Raw genomic sequence first — 20,000 nt, forward strand, 5'->3', positions numbered from 1 at the left:
GTGGGATGAAGTATTGAAGGAGGACATCAGGACCCTGAAATTTTCAGATGAGATGATGAAGGACCTAGGTACTTGGTATCTTGCTCCTTCCAGGAAGATCTGTATTCCACAACAGATGTGTTACGGTCAGAGTATTGGCCTTCAAGAGTCCAGTGCTGGTGCCACATAGAAGGAACTTTTGCCAGTGCCACGTAAAAGCGCTCATGCCAGTGGCACGTTTAAAGCACCCGGCACACACTGTAAAGTGGTTGGCATTAGGAAGAGTATCCAGCCATGGAAACCGAGCCAAATCAGACTGGAACCTGGTGCAGTTAAACCGTCCAACTCCTGCCAGTATGGAAAACGGACACGAGAGGATGATGATGAATAACATTGAAGATGGCTTAACCCTTTGCCTCTCTAAAGCATTTTCCTAAGTTTGTCCTAAACGTCTGTGCTTGTTTTCAGGGTTTTTAGTCAGCCCTTGTTTCACTGTTCTGATTAATATAAAGCCTTCCTTTATAAGTCCCAAGGCATTCTGGTAGTTAAAAATATATTCGGAATGTGTATTATATATGTTGTATGGACGCCAGGGAAATATGTGCTGTGTATAATGTGGTGTACAGGACAGGCGAAGGTTTTGTAAATATAAATCAAGAAATTACTATGACACGACAAAGTTAAGACGCCCATAGAAACGTGGTTATTTTAGTACAAGGGACATAACTCCGCTTTCCCCAGTTTGCTTGCTGCGCAAACGACAAATCACACACACACAAAAAAAAAAACTGAACTGTTTCTGTTTTTATCCTCTCTCTCTCTCTCCTCCCCTTGTGTTCCCTTTCTTTCACACTCTTTCAACCCCCCTCCCCACTCTAATACAGTTCTATGCTCAAGAGATGAGGAATTATGTACATTATTTACATTTGATGGATATTTGTGGGTCATACAAAGGCGAAACATGCTGCCTCCACAAAATAAGGGCAGAGGAACATCGCAAAGCTGTGACACTAGGAGATATTGATAAATCGGGTATAGCTGATCATGTATGGAAAAATCCACCCCCTCTCTGTCTCTTCCTAAACCCTTGTACCCCTCCCACTTTCTGTTTTACTCTTCACTTCATGTCTTTTACATGTGAATGATTTGTTTTAAGTAGATAAGAATAAAAAGGGCATTCCCTTGCAAAAAATCAGGGCCTTTATTCACACCTTAAATTCTCCCTATACTATATTAGCGCGTCTTTTGTTAATATTTCAGATCTTTTCGGTTTGAAAGGCAGTTTTAAACATAATTTCTAGGTAACTAAAAAATTTTAAACTTCGTATACTGGTAGAATGTGTTTATAAAACATCTTTTTCTCTTGGCTTTATTGAGAAAATTCTATAGTTTATAAGACATTTGTTGTTTTTTTTTTCTTCAATTTCTGCAATTTCAACCAATCACTGACGTCTATTGAGGTGAAAACATTCTGTGCTGTATGAATATGTCCCTCATTTAAGAAACAGTTTGGATTTATTTACATTTGTGAAGAAAAAAAAGATACCCTTCCCCCACCCCTAACCCTAAAACAGATTGAAATGCAATAGATCGATACTAGGGTCATAATTATGGGTGACAATTTCATATGACACCGCTAGAAAAAACTGCCGTTCAAACCGAAAAGATCCAATATTTCTATAACAATGCAGAAAATTGATTGTGCAGGGCTTCTAACCTTAAGCTCATCACATATTCCCGATGACGGCATCTTGTTGACACCTTTACACTCCACATGGAGTCAAAGGAAATTAATGAATGAATAATCAATGATGCTAAGCATGGATAACGAATGCAGGAAATCATTTGGCAGAACGACACGATTGTGTCTGATTCATTTCACTTCTTTTGATTTATATACTCTTTACTCTTTTACTCTTTTACTTGTTTCAGTCATTTGACTGCGGCCATGCTGGAGCACCGCCTTTAGTCGAGCAAATCGACCCTGGGACTTATTCTTTGTAAGCCCAGTACTTATTCTGTGGGTCTCTTTTGCTGAACTGCTAAGTTACGGGGACGTAAACACACCAGCATCGGTTGTCAAGCAATGCTAGGGGGACAAACACAGACACACAAACACATACACACACACACACATATATATATATATATATATATATATTTATATTTATATATATATATATATATATATAATATATATATATATATAATATATATATATATATACACACATATATACGACGGGCTTCTTTCAGTTTCCATCTACCAAATCCACTCACAAGGCTTTGGTCGGCCCGGGGCTATAGTAGAAGACACTTGCCCAAGGTGCCACACAGTGGGACTGAACCCGGAACCATGTGTTTGGTAAGCAAGCTACTTACCACACAGCCACTCCTGCGCCTATGTTTTTTTTTTAATATCTTCTGTTTTTTTCATTTTTTGTTCTTCACAGCATCTGACCCGCTATTAATAGATATCAGTAGCTTCAACATCCATTCGATAGCTGGTGTGCTCAAGAAATACCTTCGAGAACTGCCCAACCCTGTAATTCCTGTTGAAAATTATGCCGACTTCATCAAAGCAGCTAGTAAGTGTTCTGTCATTCTTTCATTCTTTTTTTTGCTCAATTGCTTTCTTATTGTCGACAGAATTGTCAGCATTTCTCAGACAAAATGCTTTGCAATCTTTCTTCCGACTCATTATGTTCTGAGTTCAAACTTCAACACAGGTCAGCTTTGCCTTTCATTGTAGAAACTCTGCCAGATCAAGATTGGAGCCTGGTGCAGCCATCTTGTTTGCCAGTCTTCAGACATATCGTCCAACCCATGCTAGCCTGGAAAGCGGATGTTAAACGACAATGATGATGATTATTATTATGATGATGGTGATTATTATTATTAGGGTGGAGGGCCAGCAGAATTGTTAGCATGCCAGGCAAGCTGCTCAATGGCATTTCATCTGTCTTTACATTCTAAGTTCAAATTTCACTGAAGTTGACTTTACCTTTCATCCATTTGGGGTGGATAAATTAAGTCCCAGTGAAACACTGGGTTCGATGTAATTGACTATCCCCCTCCCCCATATCTCAGGCCTGTGTCTTTCAGTAGAAAGGTTTATTAAGGTGGTGAACAGGCAGAATCGTTAGCATGCCTGGCAAAATGCTTCACAGCATTTCATCTGTCTTTACATTCTGAGTTCAAATTCTGCCGAGGTCGACTTTGCCTTTCGTCTTTTTGGGGTCGATAAATTAAGTACCAGTGAAACACTGAGGTCAGTGTAATCAACCAGTTCCTTCCCCAGAAATTTCAGGCCTTGCACCTCCAGTAGAAAGGATTATTATTTGCAGAACCCTTTAGCGCATTGCACAAAAAACTTAGTAGCATTTCTTCCATCTCTTTGTTACCTCAAATGCTGCCGGGGTTAACTTCACCTTTCATTCTTTCAGGATCGATAAAATTGTTTACTAGTTGAGCACTGGGGCCATTGTAATCGACTGAGCTCTTCCCTAAAGTTGCTGGCCTTGTGTCGAAATTGGAAACCATTATTTTTATCATTATTGATATTTTGCCATCTTTTTATGTCTCCTAATTATTTCCCTTTTTCTTTAAGATTCTAACTTTGACCACTGACTTTACTTTTCTAACAACAGGGAAATTCTTAATTTATTTTGAATTATCTTCTAATCTAATAACTTATTCTAATTCATTGATTTTCACTTATAATTCAGTGATATTGCCAGTCCTCAGTATCATTATTGATATTTTGCCATCTTGTCTTTTGATGTCCCTTAAATTTATTTGTCCTTTCTTTAATTTTCAGTGGTCGGTTCCACAAACGAGAGAGACCTCATGACCTTGGTGACATCCTTACCCTCGGCCCATGCGTCCACGTTGCACTTCTTCATGAAACACTTCTGTCGTCTCTGGCAGATGCAGTACGAATCTGGCGTGCGAGACGACATAGAGAAGTTGTCGAAAGTGTTCTGTCACATCCTTCTGCGGCCCCCTTGGGAGCGAATTGTGTAAGTTGGGTCACTCGACCTTTAATTTTGTTTTGTGTGTGTGTGTGTGTGTGTGTTTAAGTGTGAGGCCCATGTGGTTAAGAAGTCCCCTTTTGGACCCTGTATGAACAATTGGCTGTTATCTTCTACTATACTGAGTAAGAAGTCTGGAAAACACACAAAACGATGATGATATATATCATCATCATCATCGTTTAACGTCCGCTTTCCATGCTAGCATGGGTTGGATGATATGACTGATGTCTGGCGAACCAGATGGCTACACCAGACTCCATTCTGATCTGGCAGAATTTCTACAGCTGGATGCCCTTCCTAACACTCAACCACTCTGAGAGCGTAGTAGGTGCTCTTACATGCCACCGGCATGAGGGCCAGTCAGGCAGTACCGGCAACGGCCATGCTCAGATGGTGTTTTTTACGTGCCACCTGCACAGGAGCCAGTCCAGCGGCACTGACAACGACCTTGCTTGAATGTTTTACACATGCTACCAGCACAAGTGCCAGTAAGGCAATGCAGGTAACGATCACGCTCAAATGGTGTTTTTTACGTACCACTGGCACCGATCAGGCTCAGGTGGTATTCTTAGCACTCCACTAGCACGGATGCCAGTTATTGAATTTGATTTCCATTTCACTTGCCTCAACAGGTCTTCGCAAGCAGAGTTTAGTGTTCAACGAAGGAAAGTATTCATTATGTGTGACAGAAGCAATATTAGTTTAGAATGGCAATCAGTGTATCATACTGAATTGGTCTGGGAATCAAACTCACTATCTTGTGATTGCAAGCTTGATGCTCTAACCACCTAGCCATGCACCTTGTTAATAGCATGTATGTTTGTTTGTTTTTTTGTTGTTGTTGTTGTTTTTTCTTTACTATTTTAATTATTTGATTTTCTTTCTTCCGTTTCGTACAGAGAAATTGTGGAGAATACAAAGTTACACATTGAGCTGGTTGAGAACTTGCTTTCTTATGGGGATTGGGGTGTGGAAAAACCAAATGTTCATAATCCACCCCCTATACCCAAGCGACCCAGTAAGTTGTTTGTCACTATTATTATCATTATTATTATCATCATTATTATTATTATTATTATTAATATTATTACCATTCCACCTGTTTTTGCTGCTGTTGTTGTTTTGGTCAGCTCTGATTGAGCAGACTAATGATTAATGATATTCCAGCCTTGATCATCCTCTCTTTTATTCAGACAATCTAGGGCTAAATTATCTTGTGTGTCATATTTCTTCCTTTTGAAAGATACACACACACAGGTATGTGAGTGTATGTGTGTTTGTTTGTGTGTGTGTGTGTGTGTGTGTGTGTGTATCTGCATACTTGCATACACACACACACACACACGCATATATATATATATGCATACATACATATATATAGGCATACATACATATATATATATATGTAAATATATATATATATATATGCTCATACACACACAAGTACATAGGTATATATACATACACAGGAATGTATGAATGTATATATGTATACACACACACACACACGTATAAATATGCAGCTATCCATACGCACATACATAAATATACATACATTTATATACATGCATATAAATATATAGGTGTATACAAGCTAAGTGAAATCGTGGTTGTCCTTGCATGCAGGCATGTCCCCTGCATCCCTCTTCATCTCAGCGATCCTAATTTTGCAGGGTTCTGGGTACTGGCGTCACATAAAAAGCACCCATACCAGTTTCGTGTAAAAGCACCCATACCTATGTTGTGTAAGAGCACCCGGTACACTCTATGAAGGGGTTTGCATTAGGAAGGGCATCCAGCTGTAGAAACCATGCTAAGACTGGCATGGAACCTGGGCAGCCTCTTCTGCTGGTTGGCTCCTGTCAAAGCATCCAACCTATGCCAGCTAGGAGAGAAAAAAAAATAAATGCGCCCCTTTTAAAGCCTAGTCAGACTCATGGGCCCGGTTTCTAAGGCGTATATGTTCCCCAGCTGGACGGGACGCCAGCCCATCGCAGCGTTACTCATTTTTGCCAGCTGAGTGGACTGGAGCAATGTAGAATGAAGTGTTTTGCTCAAGAACACAACACGTCGCCCGGTCCAGGAATCGAAATCACAATCTTACGATCATGGTGCTGACACCCTAACCACTAAGCCACGCGCCTCAACTGCCAGCTAGGAGAACTGATGTTAAATTATGGTGATGCACACACACACACACTTCTTTTTCTTCATTGTTGCAACATCCACTTTGCCATGCCACTTTATCACCCACTATACCCCTGTATGTCCATACCCGCACAGGGTTTACTTCTAGACTAGTTACCACCGCGACCACCACCACCCCCTGTACACGCTGCCCTAATCCTCAATCCTATCTTCCATTGTAGATGATGCACCAACTACTCCAGCCAAATATGAACTGAAGGACGCTGAGTGGTACTGGGGCGAGTTATCAAGGTTTGTGTCTCCCTTCCTCCTCTCCCTTTTTTCTCTCTTTCTCTCACGCACACACACACGCACCTCCCCTCTCTTTGCTTTTTGTTCAGATCTAATCTATATTATTAGTGTTATTATGGCTGCAAGGTGGCAGAAACGTTAGCACGCCAGGCGAAATGCGTAGCCGTATTTTGTCTGCCACTACGTTCTGTGTTCAAATTCCGCCGAGGTCGACTTTTAAGTACCAGTTACACACTGGGGTCGATGTAATCGACTTAATACCTATGTCTGTCCTTGTTTGTCCCCTCTGTGTTTAGCCCCTTGTGGGTACTAAATAAATAGGTATTTTGTCCTTCTTTATGTTCTGGGTTCAAATTCCACCGAGCTCGATTTTTGCCCTTCAATCTTTTTTGGGGTCGTGAATTAGTTACCAGTCGTGTACTGAGGTCAATGTAACTGTCCTTCTCCCCCAAAATTTCAGGCCTTGTGCCTATTGTAGATAATTTTATTATTATGTCAGCAAACTGGTAGAAATGTTAAGCCCACCAGACGAAATGCTTCGTCTGTCTGTATGTTCTGGGTTTAAATTCTACTGAGGTCAACTTCGCCTTTCATTCTTTTGGGGGTTGATAAAATAAGTACCAGTTGAGCACTGGGGTCATTGTAATTGGTTTAACCCTTCACCTGAAACTGTTACCCTTGTGTCAAAATTTGAGATAATTATTATTATTATTTCGCAGAGGTCAACTTTACTTTTATTCCTTTCGGGGTCGATAAAATAAGCATCAGTTGAGCACTGAGATAAATGCAATCAATTTAACCCCCCCCCCCCCGAACTTGCTGGCCTTGTGCAAAATTTGGAAACCATTATTATTAGGATTATTACTATTAAGGCTGCGAGCTGGCAGAACCATTAGCATGAAAGGCAAAATGCTTAAATTTCATTTCGTCCTTTAACATTCTGAACTCAAATTCTGCTGGGGTCAAATTTAATTTTCATGCTTTCAGAATTGATAAATTAAGTACCAGTGAAGCACTGGGGGCAATGTTATCGACTAGTCCCCTTCCCCCAAAATTTCAGGCCTTGTGCCTTTAGTAGAAAGGCTGATTATTATTATTATTAATGTCATTATTATTATTATTATTTTTTTTTTTTTCTTATACCTAATTTTATGTGTTGTTAATATTCCAGAGAAGAGGTAAATGATAAGCTGAAGGACACGTCAGATGGAACCTTTTTGGTTCGGGATGCCTCTACGCATGGTGACTACACTCTAACACTCAGGTAAGCAAGCCCCTCTCATTCTTCTACCCCTGTCTCTTTCCCCCCTCAATCCCTCCCTATCTCGCTTTTGCAGTCTGGTTGCAGAGAAAAAGACAACGGCAGTAAATGTGTAACCCTTTACCCTTCAGACCATTCCTTCAAGCGTAAACCTTATTTATTCATCTTGTTTTAAATTAATCATATATTATCTTACAACAGTGATGTGATTGTTATTTTTAGAATGACATTGTATGTTGAGTGTGAGAGGTTGGATCAGGCTAGTTTGATTGTAAACAAGTAAATTATTTGGGCCGGATGTGGCCAGTTTAAATGCTAAAGTGTTGATCATTTATTAAATTTGTCCCAAGTTTCTGAATTTTTTTATAATTGATTGAATTGATGTCTGGCCATGGCAAATCTACCTCATTGAATTCCATCTAACTCATGCAGGCAGGGAAAAAATGGACGTAAAATTTTCTCCTGTTGTTTTATTCTGTTATTGAATCCTATAGGGGTTCTATAAACAGTGACGCTGGTTGGATTTGAATCCTGAAACTAGAGGAATGTAATTAAACATGGATACTGCAGTGTTTTAAATTACAAGAAAACCAAAAGAAAAAAAGTGGAAGAAAGAAAGAAAATAGGTGTGGGTGTGGCTGTGTAGTAAGAAGCTTGCTTCCCAACCTTATGGTTCTGGGTTCAGTCCCACTACATGACACCTTGGCCAAGTGTCTTCTACTATAACCTTGGGCTGACCAAAGCCTTGTGAGTGGATTTGGAAGTAGCCCATCTTTTATACCAAAATTGTGTTCATATATTTATGCCTCAGTGTCACTTTTATGGCATGCACTGCTCTCACTCAATTATAATAATAGTGAAATGGAACCAGTGCATGTGCTTATATTGGCATACTGACCTGCCCAAAGAGCAACAAAATCTGTTTCAAAACACAAATTCACATCAATAATCTTGCAAACCAAATAATTTATAAAAATACCAAGAAAACTATTTTCGTGAAATTTGAATGATAAAATCCTAATTGTTTAAAAACAAAATCTATAAAACTGAAATAATTTTGGAATTTTCAGGAAAGGCGGCAGCAATAAATTAATAAAAATTTACCACAAAAACAACAAATACGGATTTGTTGAACCGTTAACTTTTGATTCGGTGGTCGAACTCATTGAACATTACCGCTACAATTCTCTGGCCATCTATAACCGAGCTCTTGATACTCAGCTGGAACACCCCGTCTGTAAACCAGGTCCGGTACGTATTAAAAAAATGCAAACACTTCTTTCTCTCTCCATCTCGTAAAGTGTGAGAGTTTTGGTGAATCTGTCACACTTCCTCTTCACTTTTTATTCCACTCTTTTTTTTAAATTTTTGTTTAGTCTTCTGTTTGTTTTTGTTGTGTTTGAGGGTTTTATCCAACGTACTATATAAATTACAGAGTCCACCAAAACATGTATACACACTTCAGGAAAGGAAAAATTTGTGTCAGTAAATATAAATACCTCTTTCAATGTATCCTTCAGCTTATCATTTACCTCTTCTATGGAATATTAACAATACATAAAATTAGGTATAATAATAATAATAATAATAAATGCCCTGATGCAGTACCAGGCAGTGGCTCTCATGGCTTCTGATCTTAACTGATTGGAAGTGTTATCATGTACATTGTTTTGTCTTGGTATAAAAGATGGGCTACAGCAAATATTCTGCTCCACAGATTTGCTTGTCAGTTGTTTGACCTTAACCAGTTGAGTATGTCCCTTAGTGGCTGACGATATGTGCATCTCTGATCACGAGCAGAAATAGTTGGGGAGCATCATAGCCGTGTGTTGAAAGAAATTCTTAGAGGTTTGGATAATTCACCTTCGGAAACATGGGTGGTTCGTTCAACATCCTTAAACAATCCTAATTCAGGGACCTTTTGAGCAGGATGGGCTACTCGACCAGAAGAAAATTGTAACTGGGCCCCACCTGCAAGGTCATGCGCTGTTTATCTTGATATGAGATCACCACGTCGTGCACATATGGTTGTGATGCATGTGCCTAGTGTACCCTTATCAGACGAGTAGTCATGATGGGTATACTGGGCTTTGTATATTTTACCCCAGTGTCACTTTGATGGCATGCACTGCTCTCTCACTCAATAATAATAATAATAATAATAATGATGATCCTTTCTACTAAAGGCACAAGGCCTGAAATTTTAGGGGAGGGGACTAGTCGATAACATCGACCCCAGTACTTCACTGGTATTTAACTTGATGATAATAATGATGATGATGATAATCCTTTCTACTATGGGTACAAGGCCTGAAGTTTGTGGGGTGGAGGCTGGTCGATTACATCAACTCGGGTGCAAATAAGTACCAGGCTTAAAATGTATGAACATAAAAGTACTGCAGGGGTTGATTTATCTGACTATTCAAGGCAGTGCTCCAGCATGGCCTCAGTTCAGTGATTGAAACAAGTGAAAGAAAGAACCAATAAAGTGACATAAACCTCCTTGATAAAAAGAAAGTTCTAACGTTTGGCTTTTTTTCTTTTTTCTTCTCTTCTCTTCCCTCCCCTGCTCCTTTGTCCATTCCCGTTGGTGCCATCGCTGCTATTTACCAAATTCAGTATATAACAATTGGTGCCGACGCCCAGAAAGATGAGTTGGAGAAATTACTAAAGATCAACAAGGAATACCAAGAGAAGGCCAACTCCTTCGATCGTCTCTATGAAAACCATTCCAAAACGTCACAGGTAAGAACTTTGATCGAAACTCAACATAACCTTCCCAATCTCCGGCTTCCAAATCCTGTCTTTTGGCTGGGTGAAAATTATCAAACCTTAACCTCATCCATTTTTTTTTTTTTTTTCTGAAGAAAGTGAAATACCTGTTAAGATTGAGCTTGGAAAACTACATTAATGTATCAAATTAAAAAAATTTTTTAATAAATTTTGAATTTTAGAGAATTGACAGCCAAACCGAAAAAATCAGAAAATCACCAATGTCTCAAAGGAGTGAGTGTCGTGGAGTTTAGTTATATCCAACAAACACTAAAGTTTTTCCCAAAATCCAGGGTTTTTATAACTGCTCAACTTGACTTTAAAGAATTGAAATCACATACAAATATTCTTTACGAAACTTTTAGAATCTCTATATGAGCAGTTATATTAACCAATGGAAAAACGACAATAATATTTTTTCGGCAATACGACATTACGTCATATTGCCAGCTACCACATATTGGCGCCTTATTTTAAAATGGCTACTTGCAACAAATCCAATAAAGGATTTCTTGCTTGGAAAACAGGTAAGAGTTAGCATTTGGTAGGGTTTCCGGTTTGGCTGTAAAAAAAAAAATGGCAAAAATTTTTTTTAAATCCCCAAAGAATGCCATAACATATTCATCCTACCCATACTTGAATGAACAGTGTTGATGATGAAATTCCTTGTGTGTCTTTTGCAGGAGTTACAGCTCAAAAGTCAGGCACTTGATGCATTCCGAGAAACATTATCAGTGTTTGAAGAACAGATAAAACTGCATGAGCGGCATCACAAAGATGCCCAAGCACATGAGGCACAAAAGTAAGCCCTTCTCTTCTCACCCTTCTCTTCTCACCCTTCTCTTCTCACCCTTCTCTTCTCACCCTTCTCTTCTCACCCTTCTCTTCTCACCCTTCTCTTCTCACCCTTCTCTTCACCCTTCTCTTCTCACCCTTCTCTTCTCACCCTTCTCTTCTCACCCTTCTCTTCTCACCCTTCTCTTCTCACCCTTCTCTTCTCACCCTTCTCTTCTCACCCTTCTCTTCTCACCCTTCTCTTCTCACCCTTCTCTTCTCACCCTTCTCTTCTCACCCTTCTCTTCTCACCCTTCTCTTCTCACCTTCTCTTCTCACCCTTCTCTTCTCACCCTTCTCTTCTCACCCTTCTTCTTCTCACCCTTCTCTTCTCACCCTTCTCTTCTCACCCTTCTCTTCTCACCCTCTCTCTCACCCCTTCTCTTCTTCTCTTCTCACCTTCTCTTCTCACCCTTTCTCTCACCCCTTCTCTCTCTTCTCACCCTTCTTCTCACCCTTCTTCTCACCCTTCTTCTCACCCTTCTCTCTTCTCACCCTTCTCTTCTCACCCTTCCTTCTCACCCTTCTCTTCTCACCCTTCTCTCTCTTCTCACCCTTCTCTTCTTCTCACCCTTCTCTTCTCACCCTTCTCTTCTCCCCTTCTCTTCTCACCCTTCTCTTCTCCCCTTCTCTTCTCACCCTTCTCTTCTCACCCTTCTCTTCTCACCCTTCTCTTCTCACCTTCTCTTCTCACCCTTCTCTTCTCACCCCTTCTCTTCTCACCCTTCTCTTCTCACCTCTCTTCTCACCCTTCTCTTCTCACCCTTCTCTTCTCACCCTTCTCTTCTCACCCTTCTCTTCTCACCCTTCTCTTCTCACCCTTCTCTTCTCACCCTTCTCTTCTCACCCTTCTCTTCTCACCCTTCTCTTCTCACCCTTCTCTTCTCCCCCCTTCTCTTCTCACCCTTCTCTTCTCACCCTTCTCTTCTCACCCTTCTCTTCTCACCCTCTCTTCTCACCCTTCTCTTCTCACCCTTCTCTTCTCACCCTTCTCTTCTCACCCTTCTCTTCTCACCCTTCTCTTCTCACCCTTCTCTTCTCACCCTTCTCTTCTCACCCTTCTCTTCTCACCCTTCTCTTCTCACCCTTCTCTTCTCACCCTTCTCTTCTCACCTTCTCTTCTCACCCTTCTCTTCTCACCCTTCTCTTCTCACCCTTCTCTCTCACCCCTTCTCTTCTCACCCTTCTCTTCTCACCCTTCTCTTCTCACCCTTCTCTTCTCACCCTTCTCTTCTCACCCTTCTCTTCTCACCCTTCTCTTCTCACCCCTTCTCTCTCACCCCTCTCTTCTCACCCTTCTCTTCTCACCCTTCTCTTCTCACCCTTCTCTTCTCACCCTTCTCTTCTCACCCTTCTCTTCTCACCCTTCTTCTCACCCTTCTCTTCACCCTTCTCTTCTCACCCTTCTCTTCTCACCCTTCTCTTCTCACCCTTCTCTTCTCACCCTTCTCTTCTCACCCTTCTCTTCTCACCCTCTCTTCTCACCCTTCTCTTCTCACCCTTCTCTTCTCACCCTTCTCTTCTCACCCTTCTCTTCTCACCCTTCTCTTCTCACCCTTCTCTTCTCACCCTTCTCTTCTCACCCTTCTCTTCTCACCCTTCTCTTCTCACCCTTCTCTTCTCACCCATTCTCTACCCATTTTCTCTCCTTATTTCTTTATTACCCACAAGGAGCTAAACTTAGAGGGGACAAACAAGGACAGACAAACGGATTAAGTCGATTACATCGACCCCAGTGCATAACTGGTACTTATTTAATCGAACCCCCGAAAGGATGAAAGGCAAAGTCGACCTCGGCAGAATTTGAACTCAGAACGTAACGGTAGACGAAATACTTCTAAGTATTTCGCCCGGCGTGCTAACGATTCTGCCAGCTCGCCGCCTTTTCTCTCCTTGTCGCAGAGTTAACTGGGCTTCGGGTCGTTACATGAAGGGTTGGTTCTTGGTTTAAAGTTGGCTCGTGTTGAGCTGTTTGTATATCTTATATCCCAGTCATGTGTACTTTGCTGTCACTCGGTACCACGGACTGTGCAGCTCAGCTTTTCTACTCTTTGTTAAATGCCAGTGTAGCTGTGTGAGTAGGCGCAGGTGTGGCTTTGTGGTAGGATGCTTGCTTCCCAACCACATGGTTCTGGGTTCAGTCCCACTGCATAGCATCTTGGGCAAGTATCTTTTACTATGTCCTTGAGCCAATCAAAGCCTTTTGAGTGGATTTGGTAGATGGAAACTGAAAGAGGTCTATCATATATATATATACGCATATGCACACACATGCATGTGTGCATGTCTGTGTTTGTTCCCCACCATTGCTTGACAACTGGTGTTGCTTTGTTTACATCCCTGCAACTTAACAGTTCGGCAAAGGAGACTGATAGAATGTGTCACACTTCAGAAATAAGTAATGGGATCAATTTGTTCAACCAAAAGCCATTCAGCGTGGTGCCCCAGCATGGCTGCAGTAGTAGACATTAAAAATGATGATGATCCTCCATCCCAGCATTTTTTTTCTAATCTCACACCTTTACTTTTTCTTCTTTTAGGTTGCATGAGAACTTTGAGTTACTGAAACGCCGACTCAGCAGTATAACGGAAAACCGGTTGCAGCTGACCATCGACATCCAGCAACAGACGCAGCGCAACAGGTCCTACATCAGTGAGATGAACAGTTTAAAACCAGAACTAAAACGGCTGTGTAGGACTAGGGAGATGAGTAAAAAGTAAGTGCTGCTGCTGTTGGTGTTGTTATCGCTAGCCACTACACATTCTTTGTTTTCTCTCCCTGGTTTAATTTTGTGTTCCTTTCTGTGGAAGAGCAGAGGCTCGAAACGTTAAACACTTTTTTACTTCCTGAGCGTTATACTAATACATCTCTTTGTTGTCTACACCACCTGTCTTTGTCTTTTGTTTTTTTGTGAATTCTCCCCCTATATATATATATACACACACACGCACGCACACACGCATATACATACAGTAATCCCTTGACCATCGTGGGTATGTTCCACCCCGCCCCTACTCCCCTATGATACGTGAAAATCCACAAAGTAGAAACAGTACTGTAGTGTATATTTTTTTATTTTTATAATTTGCATATATTAATTTTAATATAAATACAAAACGACACCACAGACGAATCAACGTGAGCTTAAATGATAAACCACGATATGGCAAGTGATTACTGTGTATATGTATGTATGTATGTGTGTGTGTGTGTGTGTGTGTGTATATATATATATATATATATATATATATAGGGACAATTCACAAGTAAATAATTATAATTCACATAAATGGTTGTGTAAAGCACATTATCTCTTCTTTTTTACTCTCCACATTCTTTCATTCTCTCTCTCACTCATATCTTCTCTCATCTTTTCCACTGTCCCACTCTTTCTATTTCTTTTTTCTCTTTGTAGCCCTCTCTCTCTCCTTCTCTCACTCTCTTCTTCCACTCTCTTTCTGGCTTTCTCTTTTCTTTTGCTCTTTCCCTATCTTACTTTACCACTTCCTCTTCCTCTCACCGTCTCACTCATTTCTACCTTTATCATTACAGATTATTACTTCAGAATGGTATGAGCCAAGACTTCTTAGATAACCAATTAGAAGGACGTAAAGAAAAGTAAGTCAACCACATTTTATTTTCTTTCTTCCCATCTTTTATATAACGGACTCTTTTGCTTTGTCTTATGAACACACACACAAATTTACATATCTCAAATATTGATATTAACCTCTTAACATACAAGTTTTTTTTTTCAATTTCCTTGCAAAAAATATAATTTTTTATTATTCATTTTGAATCTGTATATAAGGAAGAACAAATACACAAATTATTTTCATTCAGTTTATGATTTACTAGCATTATCGCCCGGCGTTGCTCGGGTTTGTTTTGACCCTTTAGAATTAGAATTTTTGAAAAGTAAATATTTTGCATTATGTAGCTTGTTATTCTCTTTAAGTGAACATTTTTCTGGTTGAAATACACCGAAAAATGGCGACACAGCAGTAAAAAAATCGTAAAAAATAGGGATTTTCATAGAAAAAAAGCACCTTTTTGATGTAAATAATTTTTGGTGTTAACATGGTCCGATTTGAATTTTATCTTCTACGGAAGGAAGAGCAAGCCTTCTTCTATCATACACTCAATTTTGGTCAACTTGCGCCGCAGGGTCTTGGAGGAGATAGTGTTAGTTGATGGCTACCAAACCTGACACACACAGACAACTTCAGCTTTATATATAGGGAGATTACGAAGTTACTGATAGAAATGATAGTTACTGATAGTTAATGATGGAAAATGGGAATAACATTATGAACGAAGTATTTCAGGATAGAAATAAGTGATGGATATCCTCAGAATTCTGTGGACGTATATTTTCAATGAAATATATATTTACTAGACATCTCTGAACGAAAATATACAGGTTAATATGTCAAGAGGTTAATAAATCCAGCACCAATACAGTGGACGTTATCAATAAACATTTATATATTACTCTTTTTAATCTTTTACTTGTTTCAGTCATTTGACTGCGGCCATGCTGGAGCACCGCCTTTAATCGAGCAACTCGACCCCGGGACTTATTCTTTTTGTAAGCCCAGTACTTATTTTATCGGTCTCTTTTGCCGAACCACTAAGTAATGGGGACATAAACACACCAGCATCGGTTGTCAAGCAATGCTAGGGGGACAAATACAGACACACAAACACACACACGCATATATATATATATATATATACATATATACGACAGGCTTCTTTCAGTTTCCGTCTACCAAATCCACTCACAAGGCTTTGGTCGGCCCGAGGCTATAGGTGAAGACACTTGCCCAAGGTGCCACGCAGTGGGACTGAACCCGGAACCATGTGGTTGGTAAACAAGCTACTTACCACACAGCCACTCCTGCGCCTGGTTTATGTTTAATAAGCGTCCCTGCCACAACAGGGACAGAAACAGGTGTCTTGCTGTGGAGGAGTTAGATGGCTACTCTTGTCAGAGAGAGAAAGAGAGGGAGATGGTAACAATGTGTTTGGGCATACCCTCAAGGTAAATGGGGTGATAGAAGATTGGACAGGGTATGTGAGCAGGGAATTCTTGAGAATGCAGAAGGAAAGGGAAATGCAGTGACTGGTAAAACACAGGTATATCGAGATCAAAAAGATAGCAGTGATAAAGTTGGTAAGTGGAAGTGCAAGAGAGATGACAGAGCTGTGTTGGGCTGCAAGAATTTGGGGAGAAAGGCAAGCGTTATGCATAAACAAGGGATGTAGTTTGGGTTCATAGGGACAAGGTGTGTGAACAATCGATCGATTGAGTGATTGCTAGACAGGTAAAACACAGGTATATCGGGATCAACAGGATAGCAGTGATAAAGTTGGTAAGTGGAAGTGCAAGAGAGATGACAGGGCTGTGTTGGGCTGCAAGAATTTGGGGAGTAAGGCAAGCGTTATGCATAAACAAGGGATGTAGTTTGGGTTCATAGGGACAAGGTGTGTGAATAATCGATCGATTGAGTGATTGCTAGACAGGTAAAACACAGGTATATCGGGATCAAAAAGATAGCAGTGATAAGTGGAAGTGCAAGAGAGATGACAGAGCTGTGTTGGGCTGCAAGAATTGGGGAGAAAGGCAAACGTTATGCATAAACAAGGGATGTAGTTTGGGTTCATAGGGACAAGGTGTGTGAACAATCGATCGATTGTTGAGTGATTGCTAGACAGGTAGATAGTCATTATTAGAGAGAGCCACGCAGTGGGACTGAACCCGGGACCATGTGGTTGGTAGGCTAGCTACTAACCACACAGTCACTCCTGTGCCTATAACTATGATTATAATATTTTTCTTACATATTTCGCGTCACCTGATCATTACCGCATCGCCTTACTGGCACTTGTGCTGGTGGCACGTGAAACATTCAAGCGAGGTCGATGCCAGTGCTGCTGGACTGGCTCCTGTGCATGTGGTACATAAAAAGCACCATTTGGACGTGGCCACTGCCAGTACCACCAAACTGGCCCTCGTGCCGGTGGCACGTAAAAGCAACCACTACACTCTTGGAGTGGTTGGCGTTAGGAAGGGCATCCAGCTGTAGAAACTCTGCCAAATCAGATTGGAGTCTGGTTCGCCAGACCTCAGTCAAATCGTCCAACCTATGCTAGCATGGAAAGCGGATGTTAAACGATGATGATGATGATGTAGCATTTTTCCTTTTCTTTCTTTCCAGTGATAACAGTTCAGTTTCTGACGACCTTACTCATCGACAGGAGAGCTTATGGCTTATACCATGCCAACGAGATGAGGCTGAAAAACTGCTTGAGGGCAAACCCGACGGGACTTTCTTGATTCGACCTAAAAATAACGGACAATTTTATGCATTGTCTATTGTGTGAGTATGAATATTGTCCCCCTGGGAGCAATTCTTTTATTCTTGTGCCTGTAAAACTCTTTACTCTTTTACTTGTTTCAGTCATTTGACTGCGGCCATGCTGGAGCACCACCTTTAGTTGAGGAAATTGACACCAGGACTTATTCTCTGTAAGCCTAGTACTTATTCTATCGGTCTATTTTGCCGAACCGCTAAGTAACGGAGAACGTAAACACACCAGCATCGGTTGTCAAGTGATGTTGGGGGGACAAACACATACACATATACATATACATGTATACGACGGGCTTCTTTCAGTTTCTGTCTACCAAATCCACTCACAAGGCTTTGGTTGGCCCGAGGCTCTAGTAGAAGACACTTGCCCAAGGTGCCACGCAGTGGGACTGAACCCGGAACCATGTGGTTGGTAAACAAGCTACTTACCACACAGCCACTCCTGCGCCTAATAGAGAAGATTATTATTTTTATTATTATCAAGGCTGCAAGCTGATGGAATCGTTAGCACTGTGGATGAAATGCTTAATAGTATTTCACCTGTCACTATGTTCTGAGTTCAAATTCCACCAAGGTCAACTTCGCCTTTAATCCTTTTGGAGTCGGTAAATTCAGTACCAGTTGAATTCTGGGGTTGATGGAATCGACAAGTCTTCTCCCTCAAAATTTCTGGCCTTGTGCCTATAATAGAAAGGATTATCAGGTGGCAAGCTGGCGGAATCACTTGCACACCAGGTGGAATGCTTAGCAGTATTTTATCTGTCTTTTACGTTCTGAGTTCAAATTCTGCTGAGGTTGACTTTGTCTTTCATCCTTTCAGGGTTAGTAATAATAATGATGAAATTTTTCGTATACAGTGCTCCTGTGCACCACATCTTGTCAAAAGTGCATATAAACATATGCAGTAATGTACAAATGTCTGGAAAGTGAACAGTGTATGAGTCAGATATATGCTTGCATGTGTATGGAGGGGAGAAAATCAGGTGTAGCGTTGGCGAATCTCAGGAAGCATGGAAGTTTTGACGGATGCAGGGCTCCGACAACTAACAACTGATGCCGGCAGTTTGTTCCATGCTTCAGCAACTCTTAGCATGAAAAAAATGTTTCCGAAAGTCATGGGAGCTGTGCTGTTTTCTGACTTTGTAAATATGTCCACGGGTGTTAGACAGGTGGAGTTTGAAAAGGTGCTCGGAATTGTTTGTAAGATGGTTAATGATAAAATAAATAGCAGTTGAGAACTGCGGTCGATGTAATTGGCTCATCCTCTTTTGCAAAATTGCTTCCCTTGTGCCAAAATTTTAAACCATTTTTATTAACCCTTTAGCATTTAAACCGGCCATATCCGGCCAAAAGTATTCTGCCTGTTTTATGTTCAAACTGGTGAGATCTGGTCTCTCACACCAACCCTACAATATCGTTTTAAAAATTAACAATTACCTCATCAAAATCTCATAGCTACAAGATAATGTATGATTAGTTCAAAACAATGTGGATGAAGAAGCATTAATTGTGGCAGAATAATGCGAACACTAAAGGGTTAATATTACTTTCTGGTTTATTCTTTATTGTTATTATATATTTCTTTTTTTTTTCTTTTTTATTTTTCCAACCAATCCAACTGCGGTACCTACCTGTGAAATTTGCTGCTCTGGTGACGAAACAGACATGAAAAAGTGATAGGCCATTGTAAAATCCTGCGGAAAAACGGCAACTATGGCTTTGCCGAGCCATACATTATTCATCCGTCGCTACTGGAGTTGGTGTTACACTACCAGAAGACGTCGCTGTCCGAACACAACGAGCACCTGGACGTGACGTTGAAGTTCCCGCTGAAGGCGGGGATAATGGCTGAAGACGTCAGTGGGAGTGGCGGGGATGCCCTCTACGCCCGCATGACCTCCATGAATCTCTCGTCCAATCAGTGTCCACCATGGGATCACGATGGCTGAACGGCAACAACAACAACAGCAACAACTATAAATAACAACAAAAATAAAACTGAAATTGAAAGTTTGGAAAAAAAAAAAAGAAAAAGAAAAATGGAAACGAAAAACAATGAAATATAAAAAAATATATATATATATATATATGTGTGTATATATATATATAATCAAAGAAAAGCAACAAATAAAAAAAAAAAGACAGAAAAAAACTGCAAGAAAAAGATAAACACATCCACAACCACCAAAATAATATAAATGAAAATGTCCTTTCCTTTTTCTTTTCTTTTTTTCTGTTATAATCCTCCTCTTCCTCCCACTCTCTCTCACTCACCCACCTACTTTCTCTCTCTCTCTC

The 20,000-nt window shown here is 40.5% G+C and overlaps 1 protein-coding gene across 5 annotated transcripts in view; it reads left to right on the forward strand.

Moving 5' to 3' along the window:
• LOC115223514 (phosphatidylinositol 3-kinase regulatory subunit alpha) overlaps positions 1–19,730 on the forward strand; it is a 209,972-nt gene extending 190,242 nt beyond the window's left edge. For all 5 annotated transcript variants that reach the window (XM_029794138.2, XM_029794139.2, XM_029794140.2 and 2 more), the window contains 12 exons: positions 2,432–2,566; positions 3,799–4,000; positions 4,915–5,033; positions 6,385–6,454; positions 7,626–7,718; positions 8,786–8,966; positions 10,335–10,460; positions 11,171–11,289; positions 13,862–14,038; positions 14,875–14,940; positions 17,547–17,708; positions 19,366–19,730. In XM_029794138.2, coding sequence (XP_029649998.1) covers positions 2,432–2,566; positions 3,799–4,000; positions 4,915–5,033; positions 6,385–6,454; positions 7,626–7,718; positions 8,786–8,966; positions 10,335–10,460; positions 11,171–11,289; positions 13,862–14,038; positions 14,875–14,940; positions 17,547–17,708; positions 19,366–19,651 — 1,736 coding nt within the window. In that variant the 3' untranslated portion in view covers positions 19,652–19,730. The remainder of the gene's footprint in view (positions 1–2,431; positions 2,567–3,798; positions 4,001–4,914; positions 5,034–6,384; positions 6,455–7,625; positions 7,719–8,785; positions 8,967–10,334; positions 10,461–11,170; positions 11,290–13,861; positions 14,039–14,874; positions 14,941–17,546; positions 17,709–19,365) is intronic.
• The last annotated feature ends 270 nt before the right edge of the window (positions 19,731–20,000 follow it).

The sequence above is a fragment of the Octopus sinensis genome, linkage group LG23 (genome assembly GCF_006345805.1).
Source record: "Octopus sinensis linkage group LG23, ASM634580v1, whole genome shotgun sequence".
Lineage (NCBI taxonomy): Eukaryota > Metazoa > Mollusca > Cephalopoda > Octopoda > Octopodidae > Octopus > Octopus sinensis.